At 46.0% G+C, this 19,909-nt stretch overlaps 1 protein-coding gene across 1 annotated transcript in view; it reads right to left on the bottom strand.

Moving 5' to 3' along the window:
- Positions 1 to 2,394: 2,394 nt before the first annotated feature.
- Positions 2,395 to 19,909, bottom strand: part of USF2 (upstream transcription factor 2, c-fos interacting) — a 30,304-nt gene continuing 12,789 nt past the window's right edge. The window contains exons 2-10 of the mRNA XM_087727027.1: positions 19,260 to 19,306; positions 17,848 to 17,963; positions 17,202 to 17,321; positions 14,840 to 14,993; positions 12,646 to 12,733; positions 9,750 to 9,808; positions 8,240 to 8,334; positions 6,282 to 6,410; positions 2,395 to 4,035 (exon numbers count right to left, since the gene is read on the bottom strand). Of these exons, the coding sequence (XP_087583153.1) occupies positions 3,946 to 4,035; positions 6,282 to 6,410; positions 8,240 to 8,334; positions 9,750 to 9,808; positions 12,646 to 12,733; positions 14,840 to 14,993; positions 17,202 to 17,321; positions 17,848 to 17,963; positions 19,260 to 19,306 (898 nt within the window). The 3' untranslated portion in view covers positions 2,395 to 3,945. The remainder of the gene's footprint in view (positions 4,036 to 6,281; positions 6,411 to 8,239; positions 8,335 to 9,749; positions 9,809 to 12,645; positions 12,734 to 14,839; positions 14,994 to 17,201; positions 17,322 to 17,847; positions 17,964 to 19,259; positions 19,307 to 19,909) is intronic.

Raw genomic sequence — 19,909 nt, forward strand, 5'->3', positions numbered from 1 at the left:
GACCGATAGTAGCATTAAACTTAGTTGGGCAGCTGCCAGGATCAAAGCAGTGAACGTGAGAACTAAGGAATTGTAGTTTTGGAATACTTGTGGTTTTAATTACGCAACCTTAGGAAGCCATTCCGTGAACAATTCCCCTTCTCTCCTTAAAAGTGAAGCTCCAGTTTACTTCACATCTTCTCAGTCTTCTTCTGATACTCCCAACAGCCTTTTCCCCGATATTGGAAGGATGCCCCCAAGCAATGCTAAATGAACTGATATAGAAGCCAAGGTACTGGACTGACATAAGGCAAACTCATGCTCCAGTCCACCGATAATCACATGCATTCATTGGATGTTTTTGGGACCAATTCCTCTCTTTTACACCCCCCCCCCCCAGAACTTGGGTGAGGTAGTAGTGAAGGTGCTGGATTAGGTTTGAGAAGACTCAGGTTGTAGTCCTCTCCCAATCACATCAGCCCAGCTGGGTGATTCTACATGAGTTCCTCTCTCTAAATCCAAGATCCAAGGTGGCGTAATGGTAACAATATTGAACTGGAAAACTATTCCATCTTCAGCCACCAAAACTGATTGGTATCACAGTTGTGGTAGGGAAAACAGGTGAGATGGTTATACACCTCAGCTTGAGCTCTGAATGAAAGGGAAAATATAAACTTAATGCCAATTCTAATCTATCTATCTATCTACACATAAAAATGGCTCTGTGTGTGTGTATGTTCCAGCATAACTCCGGAACGCCTCGAGCAATTTCAACCAAACTTGGTACACAGATGACTTACTCTCTGAAGGCAAATATTGTGGGGGTAAGACACCCATCCGGGTTTGTGTTCTGTTAAGATACAGCCTGTTGTGTCTTAAAATGGCTTCTACTGTATTCCCATAAAATGGCTTCTACTGTACAGCGCAGTGGAGTTGCCATGGTAATGGCTTCACAGTACTCCACAAGGGCAAGGGGGATTTCCCCCTTCTGGTAAGGGGGAAAATCCAACATTAGAAAGTATGTTTGGTTGAGACATTTCCCCTTTATAAATAAATACCTGCGCAATGCCCGGTTATCAGCTAGTAAATAATAATAATAGTAAGTGCTTCATTGCTGTTCTGGTACTTCTGTACTCTATCTATAGGGTTATACCAAATGCAGCTGTCTTGTTTGGCCATAAAGATAGTCCTCAATTTACAACCATCCGTTAATGACCGTTCAAAGGTACAACACTGAAAGAAGTGACTTGTGTCCAATTTTTGTGCTTATGACTGTTTATATGATTCCGATCATGTGATCAGAATTTGAATATTTGGCAACCAGTTCATATTTATGACGGTTGCACTATCCAGAGTCCCCTTTTGCAACAAAAGCAGTCAATGGGGAAGCCAGATTCACTTAGCAACCGGGTTAACAGCGTTTTGCCCCATTTCATGACCTTTCTTGCCACTGCCGCTAAGTGAATCACTGAAGTCATTTCATTTCACCCTCGTAACTCACCCCAAGGAAATGCTGAACCACAAAATGATCAGATAGCAGTAATTTTTTTCCATCCAGGATTTCCCCCCCCCCTCTTTATATATAAACAGAATTATTTCCTGCTTTGCAACAAACTCTGCAAGTCAACTCCTTAAATCTTTTTATATATATACAGTATGTATTTATGTATGTATGTATCTATGTGTGCGTGTATGTTTTCGTATATTTTCACGGGTACAGGTATGCAGGCTTTGGTGTATTCAGGTCTTTTCCCGTGTAAGATTGAGAGTATCTTGGCGACGTTTCGACGAGGTCTCACTTGCCATCTTCAGGCTGGTGTCGGATCGGAGCGGCCGTCCCTCTATAAATACTTATATTTACTTATTTATTTATAGAGGGATGGCAGCTCCGATCACGCTTTGCTCGCAGGCATGAGGCCGAAGATACCAGCCTGAAGATGATGAGTGGGACCTCGTCGAAACGTCGCCAAGATACTCTGTCTTACACGGGAAAAGACCCGAATACACCAATGTGTGTGTGTGTGTGTGTGTGTGTATAGAGACCATCCAGGCAGAAACCCAATATTTTTACTGTTGCCTTTTTGTTACATTTTTGTTGTATTTGTGCTGATAAATAAAGGGAGACTAGTATAGATCTATCTAAATAGCTTGAAATAGATCTATACTAGTCTCCCTTTATTTATCAGCACAAATACAACAAATATATATACATATACACATACATACATACATACATACATACATACATACATACATAAATACATACATACATACATATATTTGTTTTCTGATATGTATATCCATCCCATATGCTTTCTTCCCTCCCCCCCTTTTTTAAGGGAAGGGTTGGTGTTTGGTATATATAGATATCTTTTTAAAAAAAAAACAGGTCTACGTTACTTGCTGCTACAATAGTATTTTACCATTTTAGGAACCATTTATTGTTCTCTTTGTTTTTTTTATTTAAAAAAAAATTCTGTTCAGAAGTGGGTAGAAGGGAAGGACACAAAATAGAGATTTCCTTTTTTTTCCTTAAAAAAAAAACGAACCTCATCTCCTGATTTTTTTGTTTTTTTGTTTTAAACCTGAAATCCTAAAACACTGCTGAAGTTTAATTAAAAAATTATATAATATCAAAAAACACGCACACGCACACACGCACACACAAAAAGCAACCCTGTTTGTCATTCGACCCACCACTATTGGCCTTTCCTAACAACCTGGGATTCAGCTATCATACAAACACCGTACCTCTATACAAACGCGCCTTTTAAACTAATAAAATAAAGATTACTTACAAGAGAGAGAAGAGGGGGGGGGGGGAAGAGAGACAGAGACAAGGATGGGAAAGGAAAGTGAACTTTTAGGGTGGTTCTGGCCAGTGGAAAGAAAAGAAATGTGAGACAATGGTTCGAAGAACTGTCGTGACTCGAGTTACGAGGACGGAGCAAAAAAAAAAAAAGGCAGAAATTCAGCATCAGACAGCTTCTCTCCGTGACAAAATATGCATCTAAAAATCCCGTGGGTTTGATTTGCAAGTCCCCAGAAAGTGAGATAGAATTCTGTTTGGCATAATGAAAAAAAAAAATTGCCTGCAAATGCAAAAAGTTTTTCTTCTTCTTCTCTTTTCCTGCGTAAGGCCATGTCCAACCTCGTCGTAAAACAGTGCACACACACCCTGTCTGCAGGCTGTGTTCAAACGAACTGGCTACACATGTGTGAGTGTTTGTGTCAACCGGAACCGCGGTATTTTCTTCCGTTTCAACCAGACGTACCTATGACACTACGCCCTGGGGTGGGGGGGTGGGGGGGCTGTAGTCGTGCGCCCAAACAGAACAGCCCCCCCTCCACTTGAAGCAAGATGCCGAAAACATGCAGAAGAGACGTGAAAGAAAGAAAGAAGGAAAGAAAGAAAAAAGAAAGAAAGAAAGAAAGAAAGAAAGAAAGAAAGAAAGAAAGAAAAAGAAAAAATCTAGCAGTTCTTTTTTTTTTTCCTTTTAAAACAGCCAAGATGGGTGTGTGCTTCCCCCCACCCCACCCCAACACCACCTCGACTTCCCATCCAGGAAAAGGGTGACGGAAGTCAGTGAACCCGTGTTAAAAACCGAGTGTAAAAAAAAAAATTGCAGGTTTTTTTTTCGTCTGTTGAATCTTAGTACATCCCAGGAGGGAAAGAAAGAGAGGGAAGGCAGAGAGAAAGGATAAAGATGCACCTGGTGGGAAGAAAGCCAGAGGCCACCTTTTAGGGCCGTAGCAAGGTATGGGGTAGAAAAGCCCCCCCCCCTCCCCAAGTCTCCTCTGTACCTCCTCCCTCCTGCCCCCTCCCCACACATCCCTCCCTCCCGGTCCTCAAACGCAAAGCAAGGAGGCAAGGTTCATCCAGAGGCCACAGTTTCACAAATTGGGAAGAGGCTGAGATTCGGCATGTCGGCAGAGGTGAAGGAAAGGGGTGGGGCGGGGTGGGGGCTACTGCCCTGGGTTGTCGCCCACCATTTCGATCCCGTGTTGTTGAAGCTGTCCTCTCAAAAGGGTATTTTCGTTCTTCATTTGCTCAATCTGTAGAAGTGAGGTGGCGGGACGGGAAATAAAGAGGAGGAGGAGAAGAAAGGGAGAAGTTATCAATAGCAGTTAGACTTATATACCGCTTCATAGGGCTTTCAGCCCTCTCTAAGCGGTTTACAGAGAGTCAGCATATTGCCCCCAACAACAATCTGGGTCCTCATTTTACCCACCTCGGAAGGATGGAAGGCTGAGTCAACCCTGAGCCGGTGAGATTTGAACAGCCGAACTGCAGAACTGCAGTCAGCTGAAGTAGCCTGCAGTGCTGCATTTAACCACTGCGCCACCTCGGCTCTTCAAACTGGGGTGGGGGTAAGCGGGAGTCAAGAATAAAGGAAACGCAACAGGGGTTACTGTGGAAAAGTAGGCTTCGATTTATGACCTAGAGGAACCTGGGAATTTCCGTCGTCGTACGTCATAATGGTTGTTAGGTTTGGCGGTTTGTGTGTGTCATGAAACCAAGTCAGAATAGCAGAGTTGGAAAGGACCTAGGAGGCCATCCAATCCAACCCCTGCTCAAGCTGGAGAACCCCATACCATTTCAGACAACTGCTTGCCCAGTCTTGTGTTTAAAACCTCCAGTGATGGAACATCCCACAACTTCGGGTGGCAAGCTGTTCCACTGGTTAATTGTTCTCTCCCTGTCAGGAAATTTCTCCTTAGTCCTAAGTTGCTTCTCTCCTGGATTAGTTTCCACCCATTGCTTCTTGTTCTGCCCTCAGGTGCTTTGGAGAATAGTTTGACTCCCTCTTCTTTGTGGCAACCCCCGAGATATTGGAAGACTGCTATCCTGTCTCCCCTAATCCTTCTTTTCATTAAACTGGACATACCCAGTTCCTGAAACTGTTCTTTGTATGTTTGAGCCTCCAGTCCCCTAATCATCTTTGTTGCTCTTCTCTGCACTCGTTCTACAGTCTCCACATCTTTTTTATAGCGTGGCGACCAAAACTGGATGTCGATTTTTGTAACTGATTTTGTGATAGCTGTAAAGCAGACACTATGTCACAAAGCAAGGCCATTTGTTTTTAGGGAAGTTTTTCATCAGAAACTGGCCGGAAGAAAACACACACCTTGTATGCTCAAGTGCGTGCACACACACACACATGCATTTTGGGAACTTCCACCGGTTTATATTATACACGCAAACATATAAACTGCCTCTCTTCTCTTGTTCTGAGTTTAACAACTGCAACAGCCGAAATTGTACTTGGCTGCACTTACAGATTTGCTCCAAGGCTGTGTGACCTGGAAGAGTTCACCTGAAGCAGCACATACAGACTCCTGCACCACTACTATGGCCATAGGTAGTTCTTGACTTACGGCAGTTCACTTAGTGACCGATCAAAGTTACAACAGCACCGGAAAAAGGGTGACTTAGGGCTGTTTTTCACAGTGATGACCTTTGGGGCACCCCCATAATCATGTGTGCAAAATTCAGACGATTGGCAACTGGCTCATATTTATGGCAGTTGCATGTCACGGGATAACCTTTTGCAAGAAATTGTGGTGGCTTGCCAGTGGCCAGCAGGGCTGGCAGCAGATTCGGACAGTGAGGAGGTTGGGGAGGAACAGGGGCCAGTCCTGGAGTCTGGGGAAGGCTCGGATGAGGGCTCTGTGTCGGAGGCAGAGAGGGGGCCAGAGCCGTCTGACAGTTATCAGCTGCCTTCAGAGTCAGACATCAGTGAGGCAGAAGAACAGCTGGAGCCTGTTCCCAGTGTGTGCATGCACAGAGTTGCCAGACAAAGGGAACAGCTGAAGAACAAGGGTTGACTTGGAAGTAAGGTGGACGATGAATGGCCCCTCCCAGAGGAAATAAAAGAGGAGCGAAAGGGGAGTGGAGTTTGCAGGACACAATTAGTTCATTCCTGCATTCTTGCCAAGTATTGCGGCGTCTGAAAGATATCGGTCTGGCAGCTCTCCAAGCCTGATAAAGGCAGGTAATTATGAACTATCTTGAAAGACTGTTGGACGGGACTTTGCTGGAGAGGAACTCACTGTAAATTAAATAAAAGGGGTTTATCGGGACAAGGACTCGGCTTCGTGCTGCTGGGGAAGCCTAAGTCAGAACAGAAAGGTCATAAAATGGGGCGAAGCTGTAAATGAATGCCTCACTTAACGACAGAAACTGTGGCCTCCGTCGTGGTCGTGTAGGTCGAGGACTGCCTGTACTTGGCTTTGTGACTGGCCACCATCTCAAACCCTGTTCCAAAGCAGGGGAGGGCTGAGAATTTGGGCTGAGCTACCTGTTGCCGTAGGAGGTCATTGTCCATCTGAAGCCTCTCGGCTTCCTTGAACGTCTCCTGCATACGCTGATTCGTCTGGCGCAGCTCCCGGATGTAGTCGCAGGCTTTGGAGAGGATTCCCCCTTTGCTCTGGAAGAGAAAGAAACAAAAGGAACAGCTCCACCACTGAGCTTCCTGTTCTGCCCCATCTTGGATGCTGGGAAGGATCTTCCAGAATCATCAGGCTTCTCTCAGATCCTTCCTCCTTTAAAGGTTCCCCTCGCACGTATGTGCTAGTCATTCCCGACTCTAGGGGGCGGCAGTCCTCTCCATTTCAAAGCCGAAGAGCCAGCACTGTCCAAAGACGTTCTCTGTCATCATGTGGATGGAAGGCTGAGTCCACCTTGAGCCTGGTGAGATTCAAACTGCCAAATTGCAGGCAGCCAGCAGTCAGCAGAAGTAGCCTGCAGTGCTGCATTCTAACCACTGCGCCACCGAGGCGCAATAATCTATTAATAATATTAATAGTCTATCATCTGTCAATAATATTAATAGATATTTAAGTGGGATAAGTGCAAACCTGCCTTCTCTCATGTAAGCATACACATACAGGTAAAAGGTAAAAGTTCCCCTGCACATGCGTGCTAGTCGTTCCTGACTCTAGTGGGCAGTGTTCGATCATCTCCGTTTCAAAGCCAAAGATTCAGCGCCGTCCAAAGACATCTCCGTGGTCATTTGGCTGGCATTACTAAACGCTGACGGTGCACGGAACACTGTTACCTTCCCACCAAAGGAGGTTCCTGTTTTTCTACTTGCATTTTTATGTGCTTTCGAACTGCTAGGTTAGCAGAAGCTTGGACAAGTCACGGGAGCTCATCCCGTTACGCGGCGCTAGGGGTTCGAACTGCCGACCTTTCTGATCAACAAGCTCCGCGTCTTAGCCACTGAGCCACCATGTTCCTTCATTCCTTTTCCTTTACACGTCTTCACACCTTTTGGCTGTTTTTAGGATGGGACTTATTTATTTATTTGTGGCTGGCTAAAATATGCGTTCATCTCAATGTATAGAGTTTGCCACCATAGTCAAAAAGTAAGCATTGAGTGCGGTTCTCTATCTGTTTTGAGTCAATCCCTCGGTGCCTGGCGACGTCTTTGCGTCTTTCTTGAAAACAACAAAGACATCGTTCATCGCAGACTTCCCCCACCCGCCAAGATGGTTGAAATTGTTTCCACCACCCCCTGACTTCCTAGAGCTTTATTTACGAACCTGGTAGTTTCCCATTTGAGGTCCAAGCTGCTTAATTTCTTGAGTTCAGGCCAAACTGTCCAACTAATGGCAGCTTCAGGATTTCTCAAGTGGAAAGAGAGGTTTTCTGTGAGGTTCTCCTCAGCTAAGGAGAAATCACTAGGAATTAAGTGTCTGCCAATCTATGGAACTTTTCCAAGAAGGAATTCTCAATTATGACTAGGCAGGTGATGCAAATGCAGGGGGAAAAAACAGCTCATTTGCATTATTCCTCCTTCTCCTGTTTTGGATGAAATTATCTATCCTCCATCAGATTCTCAACAGGGTTGGAAGGGACCTTGTACAAACACAAACACACAAACACACCCGCCCAAGCAGGAGACCCTAAACCAGCGATAGCTAACCTTCTTCATCACTGTGTGCTGGAAATGGAATGCAAAACCATCCCGCCAGGAATGCGCGGCCCTGCTGGCCTTCGCACGCACTAGAGCGCCAAAACCTGGAAGAGCAACGTTCCATTGCGCATGCACGCGCCAGCCCCCGAATTTCCGGTTTCCTGTGCAGCGACGCTCGCGACAAACAGCGGACTGTCGCCCATGGGCGCAATGGAAACCCGGAAGTTCGGGTGACGGCACGCGTGTGAACGGTGGAATGCTGTTCTTCCGGGTTTTGGCAAAGCAAAACATTGTTCCTTCTGCGGTACCCCCCTCACCCCACCAGTAAGCGCCCTCACCGCCCCTGTCTTGGTGTTGTCTGTATTGCAGTCTGGAATGATTTTTGACAGCTGTACGATCCAATTGTTGATCTTGTCCCGCCTCCTCCGTTCAACTTTAAGAAAAAGAGAGAAAGATACAGGTTGATAGATGGAAGAGTATAATTCAAAATTAGCTAAACTTAGTTAAATCCAGTGGTAATAGGTATAGTTAAATAAAAATTGATAATGATAGTAATGTATACAATGTTGAGCTGTTATGGTAAGTAATAATTGGATATGAGAAGGGAAGGTTAGAAAATTTTTTGGACTATATATAAAGATTATTAATAACAATAATAATAAAAAAACAAAATTAGATACAGTCAAGTTTTAACTAATAGGGGGGAAATGTTATGATATAGGATATAGTTAAATAAAGAAAGGATAATGATAATAAATTATATACATAGAGGATTAGAAAATTTTGGTATTAAATATTATGGATGTTTAGCTAAAACAGGATATGAGGATTTAATTTTAATGGAGGATTTTACAAATAAGTAAATGAAATGCCAGCATGGGGTTATGTATTAAATCTTGGTATATTTAAGGATGAAGGACGTTTAAATAACTATAGTCAAATAAAAGTGGAGGCATGATGATGTTAATATAATAAATATTTTGAGTTAAGATGTTTGAATTAATATGAATTATATTTGATGACGGTGGAAGAGATGCACGAAAGCCTTTTGTAACCAGCTGATACACTTTCTACAGTATGTAAAGAAGGAGGAGTTGTATGTTTGTTTTGAAAATAAATAAATAAAATTTTTTACAAAAAAAGAGAGAGAAAGGGGGAGAAAAGTAAGACGCTGATCAAACATGGCAACCTGACAATATAACATGTGAAGGGATTAGAATGACTTGATTTGGAGGAAAAGAAACAGGCCTATTACACAGCTCTACTAATAAAAAAATAAAAGGTTTTCTACAGCCCACAAAAGTGCTCCGTTGAAGAATGTGATTTATGGCACATCCTGGGTGGGGCAAACAGGGTTATAGTTAAGCCATAAATTTCACGGGGCACAGCTGACTTCACTCAGGGTACCTGCCGACATGTTGCTCCTAATAAATAACTAGGTTTCTTTTGAAACTTGGCTCAAAGCTCATGGGTTAATTAGGGCACCTGTCGGAACCCTGACGCTAAGCACCCCATGGGCTGGATGCGACCCGCGGGACTTGAGTCGGACACCCCCCGCTCTTAAGCGGTTCAGAGTCAGCGTATTGCTGAGTCCTCATTTTACCAACCTTGAAAGGATGGGAGACTGTCAACCTTGAGCCAGTCAGGATCGAATTCCTGGCAGTGGGCAGAACTAGCCTGCAGTATCGCATTCTAACCACTGCGCCATCAGAGTGTTTTCCAAGAATTGGAAAAAACGGAAATGAACATGCTCAATCATATTTCGGAACCATGCAGTCCTTCCTCATCTGATTAGGGCACAAATGTGAAGATAGGAGAGAGCTCAACCAACTTGGCTCTTCTGCTCACCTTCATTGTGCTGAGCTCTTCGCCTCTCATCTCGTGGCGTCCGCGGCCCATCCATTTTCCTAGAATTTGAAGGAAGCGAGATGGACGAGTCAGAAGCACAGCAGCTTTCAGAAACCCCGTTCCCATCCCAGAACCGACAGAACACGTTCTATCAATTTTGAAAGGCAGAGTTAAAGAGGCCAAATGCCAGCGTACTCCTTCGAGACGGATAGGCGTAGCTAAGAATCGAGAAATCCGGGGAAGCTAAGCTCCTCGTGGACGTTCAGAATTGGAAGGAAAAGGAACACCCATCCAGTGCTGATGGCTAAGACAGAGAGTCTGTTTTTCTAAAACCCAACAGAAATTCAACAATTGGGCTACAGCCTTTCTCCGCGTGGCCTCCATAAGGTTGCAAAGCTCAACAGTTTTAGAAAACGAATCCAAATAGAGCTGGAAAAGGCCTTGGAGATCTTCTACTACAGCCCCCCCCCCCGCCCCCTACTCAAGCAGGAGATCCTATACTATTTCAGACAAGTCCAGTCTCTTCTTAAAAGCCTTTCGTGATCCACAACTTCAGAAGGAATGCTATTCCACTGGTTAATTGTCCTCACTGTTAGGAAGTTTCTCCTCAATTCCCGGTTGCTTCTCTCCTTCATTAGTTCCCAACCATTGTTTCTTATTCTGCCTTCTGGTGCTTTGGAAAATAAATTAACCCCCATCCTCCTCTTTGTGGCAGCTTCTCAAACACTGGAATCCTGCTCTCATGTCCCCTCTATTCCTTCTTTTCTCTAGACTAGCCAAACCCAAATCCTGCAACCATTGTTTATATATTTTAGTCTCCAAGTCTTTAGTCATCTTTAGCAGCTCTTCTTTGCAATATTTCTGAAGTCTCAACATCTTTCTTTTTTTGGTAACGTGGCCACCAAAACTGAATGCAGTAGTCCAGGTGTGGCCTTACTAAGGCTTTATAAAACGGTACTAATAACTTCCCCCGATTTTGATTCTATGTCTCTGTTTATACAGTCAGGGGTTCGCTTTTTTGGAAGGTGACAGCTCACATGTTGCCGACGTAAAATGATTTACGTCTTTTTTACTTCCTCAAATATGTTTTAAAAAGAGAGTAACAAAAAACAAACAAACAAGGAATTAGAAGAAGAACAAATATCCACATTCTTTTTGGGAAGAACACAGGTATAGTTGAGCGGCAACTGTGAACTACATGTCCCTCCCCATCAAATTTTAGGCATGCTTTCAAGAACCGAAGTCAGCCTTTTGAAGCAAGCCAGGTTGTTGCGGTCTGCTGATGGACTGCGGAGCTGTTGGTTAAGAGAGGAACAAGGGCCAGGCCTGGACTCTGGGGAAGGCTCGGATGAGGGCTCTGTGTCGGAGAGGGGGCCATGGCCATCTGGGAGTTATATGCTGTCCCTGGAGCCTCCAGAGTCTGACATCAGCGAGGCAGAGGAACAGGGAGAGCCTGTTCCCAGCGTGTGCTTGTGTAAAGCTGCTAAAAGGCAAGGACAGTTAAGACAAAAGGGACGACTTGGGAGTAAGGCTTGGAGGTGATTGACCCCTCCCATGGGACATAAAGGAGGAACAAAGGCATGTGCAGGAAGCAACTTTGTTTGTTCTGGTCGGTTTTGACTCTTTGCTTCGTGTGGCCTTGCAAGCTGATTGCCAATTAGGCCTTTTTGCAGCGTTTCAAGGGAGATAAAGGTGGGTGCTTATCAGCCTTATCCCGAAAGACTTTGGCAGACTCCTGTCAGACTCTTTACAAACTATTTGTGACTCACTACGGGCTGTGAATTAACATAAAGCGTGTCTTTTTTACTGTATCAGGAAGCCCTAGGTCACAACACAGGTCAAGAATTCCAGGAGTCCTATTTATTGTGATAAGGTAGGATAACAGTCTCAAGGAGATGTTTTATGCTTAGTCATCTGTGGTGGCCCAGCAGGAGCCGTTGGAGTTGCCACCAGACTCCGACAGCGAGGGGCCCTATGAGTCAGCTTTGGAGGATCCTGGACAGGGTTCCGACTCTGAGCAGGGCGCAGAGGCTGGTTGGCCACCAGGAGGCACCTGAGCCTTGGACCAGTGGGGAGGAGACAAGGGAGTATGATCCAGAGGTCAGCAGTGAGGAGGAGCCAAGGGAGTTGTTCCTAGATGCTTGGCACAGGAGAGCTAATAGGTATAAGGAACAATTACGCAATTACAGGAGGTAATTGCACTCAGCTGGTGGTAATTAGGCTCCTCTCCAGACTATAAAAGGAATGCTTGTGCACACACCCCTTTTGCAGAAGTCAACACATTAACTAATGTTGGAGAACAATATTGTGAGCTTGGAAGGCTGGATTGCTGCCAAGGCTTATCTGTGCTGGATTGCTGGCACGGCTTGTCTGTGCCGGTTTGCTGCCAAGGACCTGTCTGTCTAGTAATAAATTCTGTAAAGTATCTTTGGCTTGGAGTGCTTTGGTGTGGAACGAGGGGGGTCAGAGCAGTCATCCATGTTACCAGAATCTTGCTAGGCTGACTGCATTCCCTTGCGAACGGTCACATAAGGCTTCAGGGATTCTGGGGAGATCAGGCCTGTGTTGCTTTCTGCAGTGCAGAGAAATCTAGCTCCTTTCTTCACTCTTCCTACCAGCCTCGCTGGAGATTCCACCGCACATTGTCCCCCAATATTGGTCTCAGCCATCCTTCCATAGCTACATCCCTTTTATATTCTGGCACACCAATTCGCCTCCTTTCTCTTCCTCCCCGACTCCAGAATTACCTGGCTCGTGGTCCCACCTGTCCTACCCTCTTCCAGCTCGCCTCCCTCCCTTTTTTCTGTCCCAACCGCAATGTGGAACGTCCAGAACTTCCTCCGACGGAAAAGACCCTGATTGAAACGTCCAGATTTGAGTCCAAAGCGGTACGTACGGGGAATAGGGGTGGGTGCGGGGAGCTAAGGTACGTTGCGTCCCGGTCTGCAACACGTCTTGGGGCGTCATCATCACGTAGAACTGACCTGAGGAGCAACGTGAAGAAGGTGTTACGCCACCAGATAAAAGGACTAACGACTGAAAAAAAGCACTGCCAAACGCTTGCATGAAAAGACTGTTTCATGCTTTTGTCCATCTGCCCCCCTACTTTCCATCACACCCCCGTTCCCTATTTTCCTCCTCACAATAAATCTGAAGTTTGGCTGCTGAGCATGGTCTGTTCTCCCTTGGTTGTTCCTTTAGTCTCTTCTACTCTCCCTTTGACCTGACAAATGCGTGCACGACAAAACCACGCCGACAAAACCGCGGCAAGAAAACCGTGACATCGACAGCGTGCCCACAAAGGCGTGCCGACAAAACCGCACCCACAAAAGCGCGATTAGGGTTAAGGTAAGGGTTAGGGTTAGGTTTAGGGTTCTTACGCTGTTTTTGCTTTGTTTGTTGATGATGTGCTTTTGTCGGCGCGCTGTTGTCGGCGCGCCTTTGTGGGCACGATTTCGACATCGCGGTTTTCTCACCGCGGTTTTGTCACCGCACTTTTGTCGTGCGCGCATTTGTCGGTGAAACCCACCCCCCAAAAAATTAAAATCAGTTTCAAGGAATGGATAGACTTATACCCAGTGGCAATTCTAAACATATAGCAATAACACTTGGACTTGTATACCGCTTCACAGTGCTTTTGCAGCCCTCTCTAAGCGGTTTACAGAGTCAGCCTCTTGCCCCCCAACAATCTGAGTTCTCATTTGACCACCCCTCGCAAGGATGGAAGGCTGAGTCAACTTGGAGCCTGGTGAGATTTGAACTGCCAAATTGCAGGCAGCCGGCAGAAGTACCCTGCAGTGCTGCCTTCTAAGTACTGCAGCTCATGTGATCTCTCTCTATAGATTTCCACAGGTTGTTTTTATATGTATTGATAAACAATCAAAACCATTTCTTCAGGCAGAATCTTCACTGATTTGCCAACGTAAGGAGCTCAACTGAGCTTGGACAGTTTACAATTTATTGACTTGTGGGAAGGACCCACCATCTTAACATGTGGTGCCCATTAGATCAAAGGGTCAGAGGGTTTATTTGTCTGAGTAAAGCCCCTCATGTAAACACAGCTACTGTCTTGTCCATCGGAGTTTTAACCCTGTGGCACCGTGATCAATACAGTTTTGATTCCTTATACCCGCGATGGTAAACCTATGGCACATGTGCCTGAGGTAGCACGCAGAGCCCTTTGCCATCGCCAACTGGTCTTTGCGGTTCCTCGAGTGACGGAAAATGGCCTGAAAAGGGCCCCAAAAACAGGCATGCACACGCAAGGCAGCTGGTCTTTAGGTGTCCAGAGCACGCATATGCACACGTGTTCCTGTTTGGGCACTTGGTGCCGAAAAGGTTCAACATCACTGCCTTATATAATATACCATATTTTTTCAGAGTATAAGATGCACCTTTTTCCCTCAAAAAAGAGGCTGAAAATCTGGATGTGTCTTATACACTGAACACAGCATTTAATTGCTTCCCAAAACCCCGCCCCGTCACCAAAATGGCCGTGCATAGCCTTTAGGAGGCTTTCCGAGAGCTCCTGGGGGCTGAGGAGGGCAGAAATGAGTGAAAAACAGGCTGTTTTTTGCTCAATTTTGCCCCCCCCCAGCCCCCAGGAGCACTCTGTAAGCCTCCATAAAGCTATCCATGCTGAAAACCCTATGAAGCAGTATATATGTCTAACTGCTATTGCTATTGCTTTTTTTTGACAAAAAATAGGCCCGTTTTCACAAAAAAATGGGCCTTTTTTGTTCATTTTTGCCCTCCCAACCCCCCCCCCCCGGAGCACTCTACAAGCCTCCTAAGGGCTAGTCATGCCTTTTTGACAAAAAAAAATGGGCACATTTTCACGAAAAACGGGCCATTCTTGGGAGGTTTGCAGAATGCAAAAACTTTTTTAAAAAAATTGCCTCTTCAAAACTTTGGTGCGTCTTATACTCGGAAAAATACGGTAACTATGGACACCCAGCTAGCTAGGTAGTAGCATTGGGCTAGCCTGGGCTTCATGGTCAATGATTGGGGATTGTTGGGGGTGGTAGTTCAAGAGACGTGGAGCCATCAAAGCCATCTCCAGCAGCTTTCCGGTGTCCCCGATTCCCTACCTCCAGCTTGTGTCAGCGACTGATCGGTTGTCTGTACGGAAACTGCCGTGGCATCCCCCACTGTGGAGGCAGGGAAGTATGCAAACCGGGCTTCGCCGCTGACGGCATCCGTGGCTGGACTCCCACCATTACTGAAAGGGTTCTGAATCACCGCCTGGAAACAGAAGGAGACGCATTCATGAGTCTGGGACAGCAAACCACCCAAAGCGAGATAAATAATGGATACTCAAAAGAGGATTGAATAATGGATAAAGAGCAAGGGGAGATTTGAGCCCGCTTCTGCGCTGGAAGACTGGCGCGGGGGAAAAAAAAACCTGGCTTTTTATTCGTAACTGGCTAAGGGTGATGCGAGTGGCAGGCCGGCCCACGGCTGAGGCTGAACATCAGGAGGAGTCAATTAAATCAAAGACGTCGCGCAGGCTAGGAAATCAACACACGGTCCAGGAACGGATTTACAGAATCAGAGGAAAGAAGATAGTGAGGCGTATAGATCTGCTGATGAACTGAAGGTGGGCACTGCCCCCTTGTGTTTAAAAGCAGGTAACAGATTAAAAGAGCCAGTTTGGTGGGATGATTAAAATAGCAGTTCTAGGCTGCATCAACAGAGGGATAGAATCAAGATCACATGAAGGGTTAATACTACTTTTTAAGGCCTTGGTAAGGCCACATTTGGAATACTGCATCCAGTTTTGGTCTCCACGATGTAGAAAAGACGTTGAGACTCTGGAAAGAGTGTAGAGAAGAGTAACAAAGATGATTAGGGGACTGGAGGCTAAAACATATGAGGAACGGTTGCAGGAACTGGGTATGTCTAGTTTAATGAAAAGAAGGATCAGGGGAGACACAATAGCAGTGTTCCAATATCTCAGGGGCTGCCACAAAGAAGAGGGAGTCAAGCTATTCTCCAAGGCACCTGAAGGCAGAACAAGAAGCAATGGGTGGAAACTAATCAAGGAGAGAAGCAACTTAGAACTAAGGAGAAATTTCCTGACAGTTAGAACAATTAATCCGTGGAACAACTTGCCTCCAGAAGTTGTGAATGTTCCAACCCTGGAAGTTTTTAAGAAGAGATTGGATAGCCATTTGTCTGAAGTGGTGTAGGGTTTCCTGCCTAAGCAGGGGGTTGGACTAGAAGACCTTCAAGGTCCCTTCCAACTCTGTTATTCTATTCTATTCTATTCCATTCCTATTTCAATTCAATTCTATTTGAATTCAATTCTATTTAAATTCTTATTGTATTGTATTGTATTATATTATATTCCATTTCTATTAAAATTCAATTCTATTTCAATTCTTATTGTATTGTATTGTATTGTATTCCTATTTCAATTCTATTCTATTTAAATTCTTATTCTTATTCTATTCTATTCCTATGCCTATTCCTATTTCATACCAGGCTAGAAAGTGGGAGGCCGTGAGTTCTAGTCCCGCCTTAAGCACAAAGCCGCCCAGCTGATTTTGTGCCAGCCACCTTCTCTCAGCCCCAGGAAACAGGCAAGGGCAAACCATTTCTGAGAAATCTTGCCGAGAAATTTGCATGCCTGCCATCTGTCTGCAAGGAGAACTGCTGGAACCGCAAAACAGACAGAGGTCATCGAAAATGAAGAAGGCAAAATACTCCGGGACTTTAGAATTCAACAGACAAGCACCTGCCACCACCACACCCCAGACTTAACATCTCGATCAGAAGAGAAAGAAGTGGAGAAAAAAAATCAGGAAATGCAAAGGCCTGCAAATAGAAGTGGAAGAACGGTGGCAAAAGAATGCAAAGATCGTACCAAAAGCGATTCGGGGCCGTTGGGTGGGTAACCCCAAAATAATTGGAGCACCACTTGAACACTTATTGGCATTGACAAACTCGCCACCAGTCATTTGCAAAAGGCAGCTTTGTTCAGAACAAACTTACATCCTTGGAGAACATCTAACTGAATTGAATTGAATTTTATTATTTGTATGCCGCCCTTCTCCGGGAGGGACTCAGGGCGGCGAACAACTCAAAAGGGGGAAAAGGGGAACATAGAACAGAATACAAGTAATTAAAATAGGCAAGAATCACACAAGCACACAAGTCGAGAGGGGAGGGGAACTCATCAACCCCAGGCCTGCCGGCAAAGCCAGGTTTTGACGGCTTTTCGGAAGGCCTGGAGAGAGGCGAAGGTCCGAATCCCTGCGGGGAGTTCGTTCCAGAGGGCCGGAGCTGCCACAGAGAAGGCCTAACAACAACATCTGTCTATCCCAGGGCCTTTGGAAGGACTCGACAGGTGGATCAAAACAGCAACTCCAGTCTAAACGTCTGCTTGACCGTGTGACCAAGCGTAGCAATACTACTAATACCGGGATTAGCCGGAAATCCATTTCTCACCTGAGCAACCGCTTGCTGGCCACTGCTGAAAGCGGCAGTCGAGACCACGCTAACGGCCCCCGTTGCATCCGTTTGTCCATCCAGCTGACTGTCCGTCACCTGAACGACTCTGTATGTCACCTGGGGAGAAAGAGCAGAAGCCGTTATCACTCCTCTGGCTGAAGTGGGATTGAGGGGGAGGGACAAGGGGACGCCCAGCCCTCTCAATCAATCAAACGATTTCCGCAACGAAAAATACTTTTTTTTTTTTTAGTGGAGGGGAGTGCAATGAACTGAGTCAGAAATGGGAGTGGATTCCCTTAATTGAGGCGTTTGCCTGCTGCATTCCATCGTTTTCAAACTTGCAAGGAAGTCTTAGCAATAGCAATAGCAGTTAGACTTATATACCGCTTCATAGGGCTTTCAGCCCTCTCTAAGCGGTTTACAAAGTCAGCATATCGCCCCCACAGTCTGGGTCCTCATTTTACCCATGGAAGGCTGAGTCAACCTTGAGCCGGTAAGATTAGAACCGCTGAACTGCAGATAACAGTCAGCTGAAGTGGCCTGCAGTACTGCGCCCTAACCACTGCGCCACCTCGGCTCCTTCTTTCACTGCTGGAGCTCCCTCCCAAAGTCCAAAATCCAACCTTCCCAACATGGACATTACCTGTCCTCCATTGTTCTCTGTTCGAAACTGATACTGGATATTATGGTCTGCAAAGGCTGCTTGCTGGACACTGGCAATGGCCACTGCTGTCTGTTCATCTGCATTTGTGCAGTCCCCTGGCAGAGAAAGGAAAGAGATTTCAATTGATAGCTTTAGGACCAACGGAAAGCTGAACAACACCCGGTGAATTCTAAAGCAGGGGTCACCAACCTTTCGGACCTCAGCGACCACTAAATTCATAATTTTAAATCCCGCGGACCACTTGTATGATCTGCCTAATGACTGGCAGGCTGGGTGTGGCTAGATGGTCATGTGACTGGGTGGGTGTGGCCAACTCGATGTCACTCACGTCAAGGAGCGTCTTGCCGGGCCTCTACTCGCCACTCCTCGCCTCCCCGGGCTCCTTAGGGCCCCAACAGGAAGCAGTTGTTGGAGCTAAGCAGCCACCACGAGAAAGAGTTGGCAAAAGAAGCTCAATTCTAATTGGATCTAATCGAGAAGGAGGCTCAGCAGAAGCACCTCACTGAGGACTAGGAGCATAGGCTTTCCAAGCAGAGGGAAGACCTGTGGGAGTGCAAGGCCAGGTGCCGGCACCTGGAGGCTCAGCGGGCTGAGATGGTCAGCCAGTTCCAGGCCATGATGCAGTCCCACTGGAACGAGGCCCTCTGGCTCTTCGCCACCAGCGGCGCTTCCCTCCAGCCTTCGCCCAAAGCCCCCCACCAGGAGGCTGAAGCAGACCCCAAGTCGGAATTTCTGCCCCCCTCCGAACCGCCCAAAATGACCCAGAAGTGGGAGACTCTCTGCAGTAACACAAACATTCATTGCACGTATAGCAGCAGTAGCAATAGCAGTTAGACTTAGATACCGCTTCATAGGGCTTTCAGCCCTCTCTAAGTGGTTTACAAAGTCAGCATATTGCCCCCAACAACAATCCGGGTCCTCATTTTACCCACCTCGGAAGGATGGAAGGCTGAGTCAACCCTGAGCCGGTGAGATTTGAACAGCCGAACTGCAGAACTGCAGTCAGCTGAAGTAGCCTGCAGTGCTGCATTTAACCACTGCGCCACCTCGGCTCTCCATCCCAGGGCCGTAGTTTGAGGACCCCCGTTTTAGTGCAATATAAAAAATGCAAATAATTTTTCTCCGGGCCACCAACATTTTCTCATGCACCACCAGTGGGCCACGGACCAGTTAGTGACCAGTAGTATTTTTTTTTTTTCAAATTACATCTTCTTCTATGGGCGGTTCCTCATTTTTCCAGGATTATGCACATAGAAATTCTTGCTGCCATCAAGACGTGTAGTATTAAATATAAACGCTCCCATGTTGATACCCTCCTGGCTGCAGAAATGCCATCCATCCATGCAACGTGTTTGGGGCATTTCTGGAACCAGCCCACGAGTTCTCCTTACCTTCTCGTAGCTCAACTCCATCTTCACTTTCTTGATCTTTCTCGTGGCTGAAACACAAAAGGGGAGAAAAAAGAATTCAACTCGGTTTCCTTCCTGCTAGATAGGGGGAAGGGAAGGAACTCAACAATTAAACATAGAGGTGGTTTCTTTTTAACCGTCGTAGGACCAAAATGAGCCAGATGAAAAGTTTTAGCAGTATATAGGACCTCTCCCCCACTCCCCCCCAAATGGCTGCATCCTTTTAAAGGCACTTTGCAATCAGTCACAAAAAGCAACTCTGAAGCTGCACAATAGCTTTGGTTTTGCTGCCCTGTTTTATAGGAACGCAGCATAGAGCACTTCAAATGTTAGCCCTCCAGCTCCGATGTTCACTCGCACCGAAAGATTATCAGAAGCCAAAGATGGAGCACTTGGCACAGAAAAAAGACTTTGTATGAGCCAGGGTCCCAATTCATGATGAATAAGCTTCTGGTCTCAGGTTGCCCAATATTCTGACCTAGGCTTCACCAAATCACACAGCAGACTCCCGTGTCCCAACAAAACCCTGTTTTATGAAGCTAATGTGAATTCCCCTCATTCACATCCAGCAAACAGTCTTTCAAGGGTGAATTTGCAGAGCTGGCAGCAGATTCGGACAGTGTGGAGGTTGG

Source organism: Thamnophis sirtalis, unplaced genomic scaffold (assembly GCF_051295495.1).
Source record: "Thamnophis sirtalis isolate CommonGarterSnake01/CBP01778 unplaced genomic scaffold, rThaSir2_p1.2 scaffold_13, whole genome shotgun sequence".
NCBI classification, from domain to species: domain Eukaryota; kingdom Metazoa; phylum Chordata; class Lepidosauria; order Squamata; family Natricidae; genus Thamnophis; species Thamnophis sirtalis.